This window comes from Nanorana parkeri, unplaced genomic scaffold (genome assembly GCF_000935625.1).
Source record: "Nanorana parkeri isolate BGI_ZX_2015 unplaced genomic scaffold, ASM93562v1 scaffold117, whole genome shotgun sequence".
Classification (NCBI taxonomy): domain Eukaryota; kingdom Metazoa; phylum Chordata; class Amphibia; order Anura; family Dicroglossidae; genus Nanorana; species Nanorana parkeri.
Window position 1 is genome coordinate 829888 of NW_017306385.1, and position 18709 is coordinate 848596.

Genomic DNA, 18709 nt, shown 5'->3' on the forward strand with positions numbered 1-18709 from the left:
CCCCCCTCAGTCCTGCGCCCGGGGCAAGTCCCCCCCCCTGCCCCCCCGGTTGTTACGCCACTGTACACTGAGAACTCAAAATAAGAGAATGAAGTGGTAGGCAACTTCCACGGGATTATATTTAACTGTCTGTAGTAGAATACAGCATGCCAATATAAAACATATAAAATATAAAACATATTTTAGCTTTAGCTGAAGGCCAAACATGGCGTGATGCAGAATATCGCATTGCTAACACAACATAATTCACTTTGCAAATTCCTGAGTAATAAAATAGAGGAAATGTTACCATTGATCCAGGCGGTCCAGGGGGTCCGGATGTGCCATCCTTTCCTGGAAACCCCTGCAGAAGAAAAGCAGGTTGAAGGATCAACAAAACCAATAATTTCACCAACATGTAAGCTAAGTGGTAATTGTTTAATACATAATGAGGATTTCTTTAAATCCCAATGCAAGTAAACAACTGCTAAGAGCCCATTTACACCTACTGTCTTTACTGAACACATTCTTTGAACCAGCCGTGACTAACATAATAATTAAAGGGGTACATATAATATTTTTATATGTAATGCTGCAGGAGATGGTCGAAAACTGGGGACATTCTAGAGACTGGAGACAATCTGCCAGAGACTGGGAACATGAGACAGCTAGAGACAACAGCTACATATCAATGCTACCATTCCCAATATTCAGGAAATTGGGTTGGGAATGGTGCTGTGATAGACTTTCCACAGACAGACACACTACTCCTAAAACTTGAAAAATTATGCATGGTATTCATGAACATTCTTCCCCGGTTGGAGGTGGTACCAACAATCCTGCCAATTTAATCAAATACAGAGAAAAGAGATTTTCGGGAATTTATGAGGGCACCTTTATCTTATCACAGACACATCACAATTTATGGATAAACTCAATAGTTCATTGATTAATCCTGTTAAAATTAGAATATAAAAGTTTCATGCCAAGGCTGGTACAACATTTCTTTGTGATGCCTCCACAACAGCCTCACCATTGACAAGTACAAGCAGGGTTGTACCTATAATAAGGCAGCCTGAGGTGGTTGCCTAAGGCAGCCTCTCTTGGGTTCACGTGGGGGGAACGGCCGGTGTGCTCTGACTGGCGTCCCGCCCAGCTCCTGGCAACCAGTGATGTCAGTAAGCTGGGCAGGGTGCCGGACAGAGCCGGAGTCAGAGGTAGCGTGCACCACCAGCAACCTCCTTCACCCATCCATCACCCACTACCACCACCCATCCCCAGTAACAAGCACCACCAGCACATGCCCCCCTCCCCCCAGTCTAGGGACAGCACTGAGTACAAGAATCACATATCTATAGAAAAGAAGATATGTACAGTTGTATTTGTCAGCAGTGGGACAAACAACTCCCCCTTCTTCAGGAGAATGTGGATAGTAGGTGGGCTAAAGGTATATACTGGGGTTGGCAAACTCTGTCCCTCCAGCTGAAGTGCAACTAAAAATCTCATTAGGCATTGCAAGGCTCTGACACCCACAGACATGACTCCCAGAGGCAGATGCATGATAATATTTGGAGTTTCACCACAGCTGAAGTTGCCTACCCATGGTATATACTGTATGTTTCGCTTAGTGCACATAGATCCAATTGCCCAGAGGGAGGGACCAACAGTAGATATGATGTGAAGAAAGACAACAGCCTTAAGATCTACTGAGGTTCAGGGATCGATCCACCTACCCAGATGTTTATCCATCAGTGTTCACCTTCATGAAATCAAAGGGGACATAACCGTAGGTAAGTATCTAGATAGCTTGTTGTTATCAAATAAAGGTGACAGTGGAAGAGATGAAAGGTCCTGGACCACATAGCTTCAAATTATTAGCCTTTTCATATTGCCAACACTAAGGTCTGGACTTGTATTAGTAAGAGTAACCTGTTGGTACATCACAATGGATGCAGAAGTCACCATAGGGAGTAGATACATAGGAACGAGAAAAAACTAAAACCATCCAAAAATAATGATGATGATAGACGGTATCTGCCCTGGTCTCCAACATGGCATTGTAGAAAGCTACTGCACCATGTTCACCTCCATTCTGGTCAAATGCTATTATAGAGCTCACCTGTATTTCCTCATACTGGTGAAATCCTGGATTACAGGGTGACCTTAATAATGATTTTTTTAGTTTTTGCATTTGATGTTCTAAAGAGTTCTTTTTCAGAACATGGACATTATGACTGTCTTCCAGTAAACAAGGAATCACCGGGATGCGGCTGCTGATTTTGTTTACAAGGAAGCAGGTTTGCATTGAGGTGGATTGAGGACATATGCAATTCATTAAATATGATCATATCAGCCATATTCATATGATTCACACCATCCTGTTTAATCATAGACATATGTGAATCCCAACTGGATGCAGATTGCCTGTGTTGTACTAAACTGGATAAAATAATAATATTTAAAAAGAACCAGTCACATCTGGGCTTTTGCAAGTATCTGGGTAAACGGTCTTCCATCCTAACTTTACCAGCTTTCCTATGAAAGATTTTTATTTGCCCCCATAGTTAGCTTCAGTAGGAGATGGCCTTAAGAGCAAGCAACAAACGCACAGCTTCAGATTTGCCCAACATGCCTTACCCGGGCACTTCAATCACTATTCCTCCTTAACAAGAGCAAAATCTAAATTTCAGGCACACAGCTAAATACACAGATGCTGTTTACCCTGCCAATGGCATTGTAATTCTGTCCATCCAGTGCTAGATTTATTCAGCTCTGTCACACAGCACAGACCTGAATTTTCTCTGTTGCAGTTAAGTAAAACATACAGGTCTTGTCCTTCCCCTAGCCAATGACTGCACAGTGAAAGGAGAAGCAGCAGTCTGATGAGTTCAACTCTGTCACTCTGCAATCTCCTCCTATCAACTTGATTCATGTTAGAACATGAATACTACAAGACAACTGACTGGCTCCTCCACCTCTCTGAAGGCTGCTGTATAAAAGCTGATTCAAAAGGCATTATTAAAAATAGTTTTTAAATGCAGGCAGTATAACTACCTGAAGTTGACTTGATATTAATAGCAATGTATTGATATCAAGTCAAATGCAGGAACACTGATATCAAGCCAAATGCAGGATCATTGATATCAAGCCAAATGCAGGGACATTGATATCAGGTCAAATGCAGGATATTGATATCAAGCCAAATGCAGGAACATTGATATCAGGTCAAATGCAGGGACATTGATATCAAGCCAAATGCAGGAACATTGATATCAGGTCAAATGCAGGGACATTGATATCAAGCCAAATGCAGGAACATTGATATCAAGTCAAATGCAGGTACATTGATATCAAGTCAAATGCAGGAACACTGATATCAAGCCAAATGCAGGATCATTGATATCAAGCCAAATGCAGGGACATTGATATCAGGTCAAATGCAGGATATTGATATCAAGCCAAATGCAGGAACATTGATATCAGGTCAAATGCAGGGACATTGATATCAAGCCAAATGCAGGTACATTGATATCAGGTCAAATGCAGTAACATTGATATAAAGTCAAATGCAGGGACATTGATATCAAGCCAAATGCAGGGACATTGATATCAAGCCAAATGCAGGAACATTGATATCAGGTCAAATGCAGGAACATTGATATCAGGTCAAATGCAGGAACATTGATATCAAGTCAAATGCAGGTACATTGATATCAAGTCATATGCAGTAACATTGATATCAAGTCAAATGCAGGTACATTGATATATAGCCAAATGCAGGTACATTGATATCAAGCCAAATGCAGGTACATTGATATCAACTCAAATGCAGGATCATTGATATATAGCCAAATGCAGGAACATTGATATCAAGCCAAATGCAGGGACATTGATATTGAGTCAAATGCAGGTACATTGATATCAAGCCAAATGCAGGAACATTGATATCAAGCCAAATGCAGGTACATTGATATCAAGTCAAATGCAGGATCATTGATATATAGCCAAATGCAGGAACATTGATATCAAGCCAAATGCAGGGACATTGATATTGAGTCAAATGCAGGTACATTGATATCAAGTCAAATGCAGGAACATTGATATCAAGCCAAATGCAGGTACATTGATATCAAGCCAAATGCAGGAACATTGATATCAACTCAAATGCAGGATCATTGATATATAGCCAAATGCAGGAACATTGATATCAAGCCAAATGCAGGCACATTGATATCAAGTCAAATGCAGGTACATTGATATCAAGCCAAATGCAGGATCATTGATATCAAGCCAAACGCAGGGACATTGATATCAGGTCAAATGCAGGATATTGATATATAGCCAAATGCAGGGACATTGATATCAAGCCAAATGCAGGGACATTGCTATCAAGTCAAATGCAGGAGCATTGATATCAAGCCAAATGCAGGTACATTGATATCAAGTCAAATGCAGGTACATTGATATCAAGTCAAATGCAGGAACATTGATATCAAGCCAAATGCAGGAACTCTGATATCAAGCCAAATGCAGGATCATTGATATCAAGTCAAATGCAGGATATTGATATCAAGCCAAATGCAGGAACATTGATATCAGGTCAAATGCAGGGACATTGATATCAAGCCAAAGGCAGGTACATTGATATATAGCCAAATGCAGGTACATTGATATCAAGCCAAATGCAGGTACATTGATATTGAGTCAAATGCAGGAGCATTGATATCAAGTCAAATGCAGGGACATTCATTTCAAGTCAAATGCAGGGACATTGATTTCAAGCCAAATGCAGGAACATTGATATCAAGCCAAATGCAGGAACATTGCTATCAAGTCAAATGCAGGTACCTTGATATCAAGCCAAATGCAGGAACATTGATATCAAGTCAAATGCAGGAGCATTGATATCAAGCCAAATGAAGGAAAATTGATATCAAGCCAAATGCAGGGACATTGATATCAAGCCAAATGCAGGGACATTGATATCAAGCCAAATGCAGGGACATTGATATCAAGCCAAATGCAGGTATTTACGATGCTTGCATTTAAAAAATAGTTCAGCTTTAGGTCAGTTTCCTATTATAGCATTCATAAAGTAAAAAGTAACATTTCCATTATCATGACACGTTCTGGCTCTGGCTCGATGTCAGCTTGGCTCAGGTTTAGTAATCTGAAATGCTGAAGTAGAAGTGTTTAGAAAACTCCCTAAACAAAAGTGCTGAGCAATTTGTAAGGTTTTTCAGTTCCTTCAGAGAAACAAACATTCCCCCTCTGATATCACATGTATTATACATAGCGCTGCCGGTAACACGGAATAAATCATTGACTTATCTACAAGATGAAACATTTTCAGCACACAGGTGATGGCCAGGAATACATTTCATGCTGAACTTCATATAGAGGCGTATAGGTATTGCCTAATGCAGCACGGATGCCATGGTGCCCTGGGGTGCCAACTGGCTTAATTAGGGTGCCTTTAATTGCACAGTGTTATGCATTTCCATGGAGCAGATGGGCCAGTCACCAGCACCATGGAAACGCATGATGCTCATACAGAGCGGGCAACATCCAGGAGCTCCATCAAATTTAGAAGAAGAGGGAAGTCTGCCTTTGTCCAGACCGGTTCCACCTCCCACCCTTTGTCATGCTGCGTACTGCAGATTGTGAGGTAGGACTCTGATGTGAAGGGGGTGACTGAGGACACCGATGTGAACCCAGGGAGATCCTCATGTGAACCGGGGACTCTCATGTGAAAGGGGAGCTCCTGATGTGAAGGGGGAACCCCATGTTGTATATTTTTTGCTTAAAATCTATACCAGACCCCTATCTAGGATAAATGTAGGCAGCAGACTTTGGGGGGACAACATGTCTCAATGCTTAATGCATAATTAAAAGAGTGTGATAGTTATTCATGCAATAGCTCACCCTTTGTCCCGTAGGTCCTTCTATTCCAGGAGACCCTGGTTGGCCAGGAAGTCCCTACAGAAAAAAAAATATTAGGTTAATCTTTCAACATACCGTATACTTTATACATGCATTTTCTTGCTTGGCAATGCACTGATATCAGTGAATGTTAGGAAAATCCAAACAACAAGTCCTAACAGCACCCTAGCTGTGCCTGGTTAAAATAACAAAATTACCTTAACTAAGTCATGATCAGTTATGTAACGAGCAAACATTCCATTATCTCCAGTAGATATACTAGATCACTATGCGGCATTGTAAGCATTTGCAGAATGCCTTGGCAGACTCTGTGTAGTAGATGGGGCAGAGAAAGTGTGATCTGCACTATTGCTCAATGTAGCTAATAAGTTACGGGCACTATATGGAAAAAACGTTTGTGGACAGCTGACCATCACATCTAAATGAGCTTGCTGGACACTCCATTCCAAAACAATGGGCAATATTATGGAGTTGCTCTCCTCTCTTTACCTCTATAACAACCTCCACTTTCATGGAATATTTTCCACAATATTTTGGAGCGTGTCTGTGGCGCCTTTGTGCCTATTCTTTCAAAAGAGCATTTGTGAGGTAAAGTACTGATGTTGAATGAGAAGACTTGGACATTGGATGAGAAGACCTGGCTTGAAATCAGCATCTCAATTCACCCATAAGCTGTTCAGTAGGGTTGAGATCAAGGCTCTGTGCAGGCAACTCAAACCGCTTCACATTAAACTTTTCCAAATCCATCCATGTATTTATGCAGCTGGAGTCTGTGCACAGAAGCAAAGTCATTCTGGAACAGAAAAGGTTCTTCTCTAAACTGTCACATGGTTGGAAGAGCACAATAGTCTAAAATGACTTTTTATGTTGTACCATTAACAGTACCCTTCACTGGAAACACCCTTGGACAATTATTTGGTGGGGTATCCACATACTTTTTACCATAGTGCAGAAGGGTATGGTAAGTTGTCCACAAAGGTTTATCTACATAGTGTACATGCCTTCCAGGACATAATAATAATGTAGCCCCCATTACCGTTTGTGAGGTTGCTACTAGAAATGCAGTGATTGCCAGGGCTGTAGTCAGTCTGGCTGTATTATAGTTGGCATTTATCTGGTTAATTCCAGGTGTTCTGTCATTAATTGTACTGGCCTGAGTGGAGTGTGACTCTGCTACAGTGTGGGACAGCCAATTAGGGTCACTGTGAGTGTGTGTGCAGTCCACCTGCCAATCGCTGGGGCTCTGAAGGCCAGCGTTGCATGTTAGGACAGGGCATATATACTCCAGGGAATTGCCATGTGCTCAGTCAGGTTCCATCAATGGATTACTCCTGGCTGGGGTGCTGTCCAGCCTGCCCCCAGGCTAGGCCTGAGGCCTGGGAGGTGGGAACGCCTAAATATGGAAAATGCTCTGTTAGGCCTCAAGCCTGGAGGAGGCCTCTGCTTCTAACAGGGAAGCCGATGGCTGCTGGAAGTGCCTCGAATATAGATTACCTCAGGAGCAGGTCTGGTGTCTTTCCTATTGAGGATTCTGTACCTATCACTATTCAACTGTACTGCAAATGGATCTACATTGAAACACTAAAAGAGACCGGATGATTCTGGAGTCTGTGTCTGTTCTACTCTGGATGTGTAGGCCCCTATACCCTCTCTTCCAGAGTGAAGATGTTAATAAAGGTCTTCAGGATCATACTTCTGGTCTGGATATCAGCTCTGTGGGCACTAGAAGAGGGCGATTAATGCTAATGGGGCAGCTGGTTAAAAAAATCCCTAGACAGGCTATAGCTGACCCAGGTTATTTTGGTGGCTCCTTCGGGGGTGAGCGCTACAATAATAATAATAATAATAATAATAATAGTGCATTTATGAAACAGAGTTTATTCATAAATGTATAAAACTCTAGCAGTTTACCTGATTTCCTTGATTTCCAGCTTCTCCTTTATCTCCTTTTACACCAGGAGGACCCTAATAAATACAGACAATTTTGAGAGCAGCAAGGTTATATACAGTAGGTTTAAACTAACAGGAATATAGCCGTATGGTAAACCTCTAACCTCACTGACACTGTGCTGAGGGACTATTGATCCAGAACATCTAAAACCTCAAATTATGTTTCTATTGTAACCATTGCAATATGATTGTTCAGGATTTTTCTGATGCAGTTGGCTATTGGAGCATGAACAAATGATTTGCATGGCTCCACCCACTATCTTGAAATAAGGACCCACTATCTTGAAAATAAGGATCAAATGAGCCACTTGAATACCTTTGTTCTAAGAAGACTCTACTATGCTATACACCGATTCAGTTGGAGGGCTATTTGATTCCTTTAGTCTGTCTCACCATAACCTTCATGGTTATACCTTCTCATCCCAAGCCCTACTCCACAGAAGGCATGGTTTCCATACATTACACTGATGATGGCCAAAAAGTCTAAAACAGCTGTATACAGGTTGTAATAAATGACTCTATATTTGTTTTCTGTATCTACACTATACATCAGCAGTTGGCTATTGGGGCATAAAGGTGGCATTACATGAGGAATAATCCTCTTATTTTTTGGGATATGTGATGAAATGAGACATGTGAATATATTCTATTCTAAGAAGGCTATACCCTGCTAGAAGTCCATTGCATATATACTGGGCAATGGGTATAAAAGTGAAGATTATCCTAGGACATAGATGGTAAAAAAAAATATGATAGGGTTTCACAGAGTTGGATCAACAAAGCAACCTAGGCAGGAATCTAGGGCCCAATGAATGTTCAGGGGGCCCAGCTAGAACCTTGGACAGTAGTACCTTAAAACAAGCTGATAATGGCCTTCTTAAAGCAACTCTGTCTCTATAGTAAAGATTTTAAATAAAGGTATACCTTTAAATGAAGCCAGGATGTCAGCAGGCATAACCAGCGGGAGGGGGGTAGGACCCAATAGATCGACACTGCCTAAAGTCTTTCTCTTCGGAATTTAGCAGAAGATTTCTCTGCACTGCATCAGAGTTTGGCAGCACAGGCAGCAGAAAGGGTGAGTATTTACTGAGATCTTTTCAGGTATGTCTTCATTTAAAATGTTTAGGATAGTCATGTCCAACATTTGGCCAACAGACTGTCATTGACTGCTATTTGCTCCATTCTGTCATGAACACAACCCACCTATTAAGCTCCACCCTCTGCGGCACAAGACTTTTCTCTTACCCCGTAAAAATGCTCATCATTCTAAAGATTCTTATATCAATAAAGGAAGACAAAAACATTCTTACAGATGGTCCCTGAATGGAATGTCCACTTGGTCCCTGTGGTCCAGGTGGTCCCTGAGCTCCAGCTGGGCCTATTGGGCCTTGCAGTCCATCTGGCCCCTATAAAGTGGAATCAATATTCAAATTGTCATTATTACCATCAACTGCATTCTCAACTGAGTATTGAAAAGGAGAAAATAAGATTAGAAATATTAATTACAGTCCTTTATAGAACTTAAAATGGACCTGAACTCAAAAAGTGAAGATTTGCTATACTACAGAGGAACATCTAAAAATGTTTACTGTCCCCAAGCAGTACCATAAAAATCTACATTTGGTCTTCAATTCCTCCTTACAAATAGCAGTGCACTTCCTGTACCCCGACACTTCTATACACACAGCCTCATAGCTATACTATATCTGCAGTGTGAGATTATCTAAGGCACTGCTACCTCTGACTGCTAATCTCACCAGATTTGGAGTAAGATTTGGTGATGTCACTTCTGTGCCGTTCACTGTTCTCCTTGCTGGAAAGGAAACTGTGTCAGAGGACTTGCACTGCATGTATGTCCCTGCTTCTGCTTCACTCTGTGCATCTGTGCTTCCTCTTCCGCTGTGTCTTGATCATTACACCACTAGTCATCAAATTACCAGTCACTAGAGGGCAGCTCTGACATGAGGATTGCTTCTCTACCAAGATGGCTGCCTCCACACAGAGAAACAAAGCATGATAAGTCAGTAAAGGGGACAAGATCAGCTACTGAGAAACCACAGGCAATACTGGAGTGTAGTCCTTCATCCTGTGCTTGCCTTTTTTTTGGGCATAGATTCCATAGTTCAGGTCCACTTTAAGATGACAAATAATTGACAATGGTGAACATACAAAAGCAGTTTGCTGTAAACAACAGACACACTCTAGCTAAGGCTCAAGGAAAATGATCCATAATCATCCAATGTAAGAAAGAATGACCTGAAAGAACCTAGAAAGGAGAAAACTAGTAAATGCTAAACCGACAAACAATGATTATCATAATGAAGGAACAATGTATAACACAAGCCTACAGAGGAAACATTATGGCTAACAATGAACAATAATTGGTAAAAGTAAGGCAAAAGTATATCTAAAGCCAAAATGTGAGCTTGTCAGAGGAACACATGTCATCATTGGAAGATCTCACATTTATTCCATTACTGATTTTACATCACTTTCTGTCCCATTAGCAATAGCCATCGGGAGACATAGAGATGGTTCGTTCCTCAGTGGGAATAAAGGCAAAAAAAATGCCAGAGGGTTTCACAGATTGCATATTTTATCCAAAACTAAAAAACATTTGCTTTAGCTACACTTTAAGGAGAGACATTTTTGAAAACAAGTTTCAACACCTAAAATGTATTTAAACCTTATCAATGAACTTCTATTTCTTTGTTCTTTTGATTATGCCATTGACAATGTTTTGTTCTATCTGTTTGATAAAGGAAAAAAATACCTGATCCTGCTAGAAATCCAGTAAGCTTGTAACTGTACTACACTGACAAATGTCACTGAAATGTCAAGGAATCTATCAGCCCTGCCCAGGTTACGTCTGTAAACTACAGAACACCCACTATGATTTGTAGATGAGGGAAGTGCTGAACATTGTCAAATATATTCGTTTTCTGTAGGACAGCGTGGCATGGTGTGTTGCATTGCCATTAATTTTAATGGCAGCCCAAATGCACCTCCCTCCCACAGTTCGATCACCCGCATCGGAACGCGGGGTACTGCAATACCATATGTTCCATTGCAGTGCGACCTCGGTCACGACTTAATGACCAAGGACAAATGTAGGTCCTGAGGTTACATAGGTTGAGAACCACTGCTCTAGTGGTAATCCATCACTAGATAAACATCACCCATATAGCCTAGTGTTGTATTTCACAATAGTTACTTTGTTCACTAAGGCCTGGTTCCCACGCGTTGTAAAACGCTCAACATGTGAAAACCAATAATTGCCTATGGGCATGGTTCCCACCTGGGCGTTTTGCAGCGCGTAGGAACGCGCTGAAAAACGCCCTACGCCCAAAGAAGTACAGGAACTCCTTTGGGGCGTTTTTCCGCGCGTTTCCATTGGTATTCCCGAATGTGGATCAGGGTTAACAAAACGGTAACCCCGAGCCACACTCGGGAATACAGCGTACAGGTCTTACCTTGTCCGCGATCCCAGCTGTGTCCTCCCGCGGCTGCCGACTTCCGGGTTCCGTCGCAAGGGGGCGGAGCCGGCGGGAAGTTTGAAAGTGAACAAAATTTTTTTTTAAATAGAGAAAATAAGGGAAAAAATATAAAAAAAATCATACTGCCAGCGTTTCACTGAACGGAAAAACGTGCTAAAAACCGAGCAGAAAAAATACGCTCAGGTGTGAACCCAACCTAAATGCTGGAAATTATTACTGGAATTATTAGCAACAAATAAATTAATAAAAAAACAGCCATGAAATCCAATATATAAATATTTAAAAACCACACAAAATACATACCGATGACCCTTGATCCCCTTGTGCTCCTTTGGGTCCTCTCATACCAGCACCACCCTAAAAAGAGTTAGAAACATTATAAGAGAGCCAACATAATAAACAGATAAAATATAATTAAAATCATCTAATTAGAGAAGTCTACACTTTTCAAAACTGTAAAAGTAAAACTGGGAAAGCTTCAAGGATATATTAAGCCAAAACTTTTATGTATCTTTTTGGAGATGGTAGGGAATGGTTAAAACCCCTCTCAAGTTTTGTTTGCCTTCTTTATCTGATTGGAGAGATTTTCTTTTACTTCCTGTCTCGAAAACAAAATAAATGAGAGGAAATCTCTCCAAGACAGCTGTCACTGAAACAAGGGTCCCCATTGCAATATTTCCCCTCCATTACTGTTCCTGTGCCAAAATGTTGGGTTTTTCCTCACATTCGGTGAGGGAAGTGGTCACCAGGATAAAATCAGAAGGTGAATCTCCTCAGTGGAGACAAAGGATGCCATCAAATCCTGTCAAAACGTCTAACCCAGGGCTGCCCATTAGGTCGATCGCAATCTGCCAGTCGATCTCGTAGCGATCACTGTTAGATTGCGATGTCCTGTCTTCTCTGGATCCTCGCTGCTCTCCTCGATATGTATGCAGCGGAGATGGGGATCCGAGGAAAACTGGAGCTGCAGTTGGTGGGGGGGGATGGGCGGAGGAGGGAGCCGCTATCACAGCAGCATGCCGAGCGGTGAGGGAAGAGAGAGAGAGCCGCTCGGCCTGGATCTGACAGCCAGTGGCTCTCTCTCTCCTCACCGCACATGCTGCTGTTGCAGCAGCTCCTCCCCCCCCCCCCCCCGGCGGCTGAGGGGGTTCCTTTTTTACTGCTGAGAGTTGCATTACAAATACAGGCAGGAAATACGAAATTCCGTTGACGTATTTTCGTTCCATTACGAACATTCGTTATATTGAAGGTAAAAAGCAAAGTACATTTATATTGGAGTTGATGGTAGTTTTTTTTAAAGTCCAAAATACGGAATTCGGAATACGGAATCCGTTAACGGAATTTGTATTTCGGATAAAAAAACAACTACCACTCCAATATTAACAAAGGTATTTTGCTTTTTAACTTCATCATAACGAATGTTCGTAAAGTTACGAAAATATAACCGCCACTAACGAAAATTTGTATTTCGTACGAATCCGAATTGAGTTCAGTTACAAATTACGAAATACGAAATAACGGATATTCCGAAACGAAACGAAACAGAACGAATTTTTTGACGGCGCACAAGTCTAATATGTACCAATCCTTTGTGCAGGACAAACACTGGAGAGATCAGCTGATCACTCCAGTGTTTGTAAATAAGTGGGGACACATAGCACAATGTGTCCCCAGTTATGAATGAACAGGATGTTCATTCATGAGTTTATGAATGGGGAGAAGCACTCTCTACAGAGGCTCCTCCCCATTCCTAAACTGCTTGATAGTAAATATTTTCTGAATGAATGGGAAGCCTCTGTGGAATGAAACATCCCATTTAGAACAGAGACTTTGTGTCCTCATTTTCTTTTTCTATTTTAAAAGGGAAATATCAGGGGGCTGCCTAGACCCCCAATATTTCTCCGAAGCCCCCCAATGGTAAAAAAAAATATAAAAAAAATAGAAATTAAATAAGAAATAATAAAAATTAAATAAAAAGTAGTAAAAAAATTTTTTTGGGTTTCCTGGTGACCAGCCTATGAGATCTTTCCCCAAATTTAGTCCTGTAGCCAGGGCTTCTTCTCTTGCCCCAAAGCCCAAACCTACTAGTGCCTACTCAGCATATAGTTATGAAGTAATGGCAGTAAAAATTAACTCATCTCTGTTAGTCATCTGCCAATGTGCAGACTTCCAAAGCCAACAGATATCTGCCTGGATATCAAAAGGCAGGATGAAAAACGCAGTCGTATAAACGCTCCACTGGCACATAGTAGGTTAGGCTGCTAGAAGAATGCCAATCACGTTCAACCAAAAGACATAAATACATTTATGTGCGTGGCTCCTACGTGGCTGCTTAGCACTCATATGATAAGGGAGGATCAGCACTTATTTTGGTCTTCACAATGGATGGCCAATTCTGCTGTAGATCATTGTGAACATATTTCACTATGTAGCCTCACTTGTTTCCTTTTAGGCCGCTTTGTAGAACTTTCCACTAACATTACTGGCCTTTGCTTCAAAGATAACGCAGGCCGAGTGGTAGTTGGACCTGTTCGTGGCTTGCTTGGCTTATCCTGTGTCTGTTGCATATTTGAATTTGTTATACATTGAAGGTGTGCATTATGTCAGAAAAGTTTCCAAGTTCCCCGTCATCTGTTATTTAGTTTGGCAAGTCAATATACAGACAGGAAACGAGGCAGATTCCAAACATGCAGAGAGTCTACAGCCCAGGTGTAACAACAGAGCCAGTTACACAGTGATAGAAAGACAATGGAACCTCCCATGTGTTATATGTATTGAATTGTAACTTCAGCACTAGAACAAGTCACGGCGCTGCAAGCATTTGCATGTCTGAGCACAATTAGTGACACATCATACCGGAGGTCCTGGGGGCCCGGGTAATCCTTTGTTCTCCTCGGCGCAGGAGCAGGAATTTGGAAGAGGAGGACAGGTGGCTTCATCTCTCTGTAAGAGAAAACAGGAATGTAGTTAAGAAGTATGGACATGGATACAACTAATGAGAAACTGAAATACAGACACATCTAAATAACATAATATTGTAGTTAATATACAGAAGACCAAAGTGTTGTTCAGTCCTTTGATGTGCTGTGCATCCCAAAGCCTGCAACACCTACCCCTTATGTTGTTGGTGGTAAAGTCCAATCACAAATGAGGGAGTGCCCCCACTTGGACCGAGCCTAGTGACTAGATCCTTTTAATTGCCCTAAGTCACCTCTCCCCCACTGTTTTGCTGGTATAGTCCAGTCACAGATGGGTGAGCTTTTCCTCTCAGACCAAGTCCTGTGATTAGCATTGGTGCTATAGTCTAATCACATATGGGATAAGCTCCCCCATTCAGACAAAGATCTTTGACTATTTCCACCTTCTTGCTCCCAAACACTCCCATAATGTTAATGATATAGTCCAATCGCAAATTGGTGAACTCTTCCTCTTAGATCAAGTCTTGTGATTTGCATTGATGGTATATTCTATTCGCAGGTGGGGTGAATTCTATCACTCAGAGCAAGCCCTGTGACTAGAATGGTGGTGTAGTTTATTTACAGGATGGTTGATCTCCCCAATTCAGACCAAGCTCTATGACTAGCATGCTGGTATAGTCTATTTACAGAAGGGTTGATCTCCCCAACTCAGACCAAGCTCTGTGGCTAGCATGGTGGTATAGTCTACTTACAGAAGGGTTGATCTCCCCAACTCAGACCAAGCCATGTGACTAGCATGCTGGTATAGTCTATTTACAGAAGGGTTGATCTCCCCAATTCAGACCAAGCTCTGTGGCTGGCATGGTGGTATAGTGTATTTACAGGAGGGTTTATCTCCTCAACTCAGACCAAGCCCTGCGGCTAGCATTGGTGGTACAATCCAATCACAGATGGCATACCTGCCCAATGTGCAGCTTTGAGAAACTTCTCCTGCACTCCCTACCGTGTGAATTGTGGCCAAACAGTTGCAGCAAAGAAAGACTTTAGCTGCTAATATTTGATTGATGCTGATTAGATACTGAAGTAACAGTAAGAGGTACAATAGGTGTCATAATTTTCTCAGCAGAAAAGGCAGATATTTGGAAGATTTTTTTAAAAATCTCGTCTGCTTGCATCTATTGCTCCCTCACCGGCTGGATGAGTGAAGCGTCATAATCTTGAAGGCAACATAAACTTGCTATACACTGATTACATTTCGGTCGTATCCTGAATGGGCCAATCTATGGGTGGCCTTGCTGGAACCATGTTGCTTGTCACAAGTTGATTTTTCATTGAACTTTTATCGAAAGGAGCCGGGTTCAAAATTGATGGCCAAACAATGACTGCAGCCAATGATCGACCACTTATAACAACAAAACTTTAAGCGTGTCTGCATGTGTGTCAATGTAGCAATGGAAAAGCTATACGTTGTTTACTTAATTTCAGAAAATTATTTTGTAATATTTATGCCCACAGTGTGGTCATTTCAGATACAAAAACAAATATATTAATGGTTCTTTTAGTTTCCATGTCAGTGCTCCAGACGCAGCCAGACACCTTATATTTTCAGAAGGAGGTCAGCAATGGCAGCCCCCACATTTGTCTCAAAACAGGTTTCCTTTAAAGTGTAACGTTGGGTGCAGTTACACTTATCTCAGAGCACTTCTTGCCTCCTACTTGTGGCCAATCCAGCTAGGTTTCACTGAGTAGGTCACCCAGGCACTTGTCAAAAGTATTCATGGCCGAAAACAAACTTGTATTCCAGACTAATTCTCCATGGCAATGAATAAGATTGCCAAGACCGCGTTTGAGACTGGCTAGGAAAAGGTTTGACAAGCAGCTGGGCAATCTAGTAAGTTATATCTAGCTGGATACGAGACAGGTGAGTATAAGCCCAGGAGGCGGGCTGGGGGCACAGGGTGCTCTGATATAAGTCTGACTGCAGCAAAGGCGCAGTTACACTTTAAGGATGGGTGTATCCCTAAAATGCATCAAATGTCAACTTTGGTATGTGTGAAAAAATTCCTTTCTGTCAGATGGAATTTCTCATGGCTTGGATGTAGGTACTGACGCACACACATACATAAACCTGAGAAGTACAGCGCACTAGATGCCTCCGCTGCCGTTCTCATATTTTTATGCCAAACAAATGAGTGCCAGTCATAAAAGCTGGCTATAGGTAAAGCCTTTACTTGGAAAAAGGTAACAATATGAAAATATTATATTTTCAACCTAAATGTTGGAGAAGTGGATAAGGATGGAAGGCAGCTAATAGAACTAGAAGTATCCATTACACACCAAGGCCCTGGAATCAAGGCTTCCCGAGGGCTCCATTAAATAGTGGATAGTGAAGAAACCTCGAGGTCTGTAGATACATTTATCCAAGTGACAAGTTTTCCAAATCTTATTATCTCATTGCAAGGTGTAATTTTAGATTGCTATCACAAATTCCACCCAGCTAATTCAGGGATGTATACAGCCAAACTCGAGCCGATCCAGTCCTGAAATTTACACTGCTAGACAGCCCGGCCAGCCTTGTGACCTGAATTTTCTCTTCTGCAGTTCAGCAACACAGCTAGGGGACCTTTGTGCTCCAGCCACTGCTTGCTAGTTTATTAGCTCTAGGGAATATGCCATCTCATGATTCCTCAATGCTAATGATGAGGATGATGATTCCTCAATGCTAATTCAGCTATTTGGAGAGCACCAGCAGTTTCCTCTCTGGCACGCCTTGGGAATCACCCAAGCTGTTTGACAGCCAAGCTGGAAAAACTGACTCTACATCATTTATAGTCTACAGAGGAGGCAATAATCTAGACTGCTTATAAGTGCACTAGGATTGGATAGAGAGATTGTTATAACATTACTACCTGTCCACACAATATTTACGATGGAAAATTACCAGAAGCTTTCTGATTAAGTCTAGTTCACAGTGGAGCTTTGTGGGTGTTTTCCAAAACTTCCAAGTGCCCCTCAACAGCAACCCCCTTTCCTTCCTGCTGAGAAGACAATTTAAACTTGCCTATGTGGTATTGGAATAAACATGGATGATGGACGGCTTCCTGTATTTACAGCCCATTTGAAGTAACCCTAAATGTCAGGAAAAACTATATGCACATACCTGGCAGTTATAACAAAAACGTGCCGCCCAAAGAGGGCTTCACAAGCAAATACAGTGTGTTATTAAGTTCTAATTCTGGAAAATGCTGAATGTCAGTGAATCCCTAGGAGTGTGTTGGCGATGTCCATACATGCACTGGGTGGTGGCTAATCAAGATCCTTGTAGACCTTGTCTGCTGGAAGTCTTCCTGTGTATGGTCTGCCCATATGAGGCCAACAACTACAGATCAAGATATTGATCCAACAGGATGGTGGAGGTGCTGAACTGCAACTTCATTTCCTAGTTTGCCTTTAATGTACAGTACATATATATAAACAATTGTATAAGATAAAAACCTGGCTGTGCAACAATAAAGTAGAACAGCTTGTATCACAACCTCGGGGGTGTCTGTGTGTGCCTGGTCTCTCACTGCAGTGATATTAAACAAACTTAAGTGGGAGGCACTAATCAACTCTTGTACAAGTACCACCTATAAAGAATAAGCAGGGATGGACGGTACAATCAGCACATATTCAGAGGAAAGGAAGAGGTATTACAAGCTTACCATTGCAGGTAGCTCACAGCACTTGTCACGATTGGCCCAGGTTGATGTACACACGATGTCAAACATTTGCAGCTGGAACTAAAATGCAAATTACACATTAATTATCGGCTAGTACATGCGAATTACACGGTCCGAGGTTTTAAGTTGAACTGCCTTAAGGTACATGGAATTCCCACGGATGTTATCATAGCTCTCAGGATTCTCTGAATGTTATAGGTATTGCATGCAGCAGTCTAACAGCTTGGAAATACGTACATTAACAGGATGTCATTATTTAAAGGTATACTCTAGAACATTGTGAATATTTTGTAATGAAAGTTCATTTATAGCCAAATGGATCAGCTTAAAGAGACGCTTCCACTTTGCTCATTCAGGTCGACATGAGGAAGTCCACCACCCCACCTCACTGATACTTTCTCAGTGCTACCTTGCCGCTCCATACTTCCATTAAAGACACAACAAACCCGATGCTTCTGGGTATGGTAGAACATGTCAGCCAATTACCAGGCCTGAACATTGCTATATCACGGAGGGGGTGATATCATCACCTCTGTGTGAGCTGCAACACAGAGCCAACTCTATGCATTTTGAAGTGACTATGATGGAACAAGGAGTATTAGAGGAGTAATGCAAAGGTGAGTATAACTGGGTCAGAGAATGGGCAGGACAAGTTCACTTTTAATAAACTTGCCCTTTAAGTATTTCCCCCCCCCCCCCC

The 18709-nt window shown here is 41.7% G+C and overlaps 1 protein-coding gene across 1 annotated transcript in view; it reads right to left on the reverse strand.

Annotated features, from left to right (window-relative positions):
• Positions 1 to 18709, reverse strand: part of COL14A1 (collagen type XIV alpha 1 chain) — a 137717-nt gene that overhangs the window by 19215 nt on the left and 99793 nt on the right. Inside the window, exons 34-40 of the mRNA XM_018553336.1 lie at positions 17992 to 18069; positions 14226 to 14312; positions 11673 to 11726; positions 9183 to 9278; positions 7834 to 7887; positions 5905 to 5958; positions 290 to 343 (exon numbers count right to left, since the gene is read on the reverse strand). Coding sequence (XP_018408838.1) covers positions 290 to 343; positions 5905 to 5958; positions 7834 to 7887; positions 9183 to 9278; positions 11673 to 11726; positions 14226 to 14312; positions 17992 to 18069 — 477 coding nt within the window. The remainder of the gene's footprint in view (positions 1 to 289; positions 344 to 5904; positions 5959 to 7833; positions 7888 to 9182; positions 9279 to 11672; positions 11727 to 14225; positions 14313 to 17991; positions 18070 to 18709) is intronic.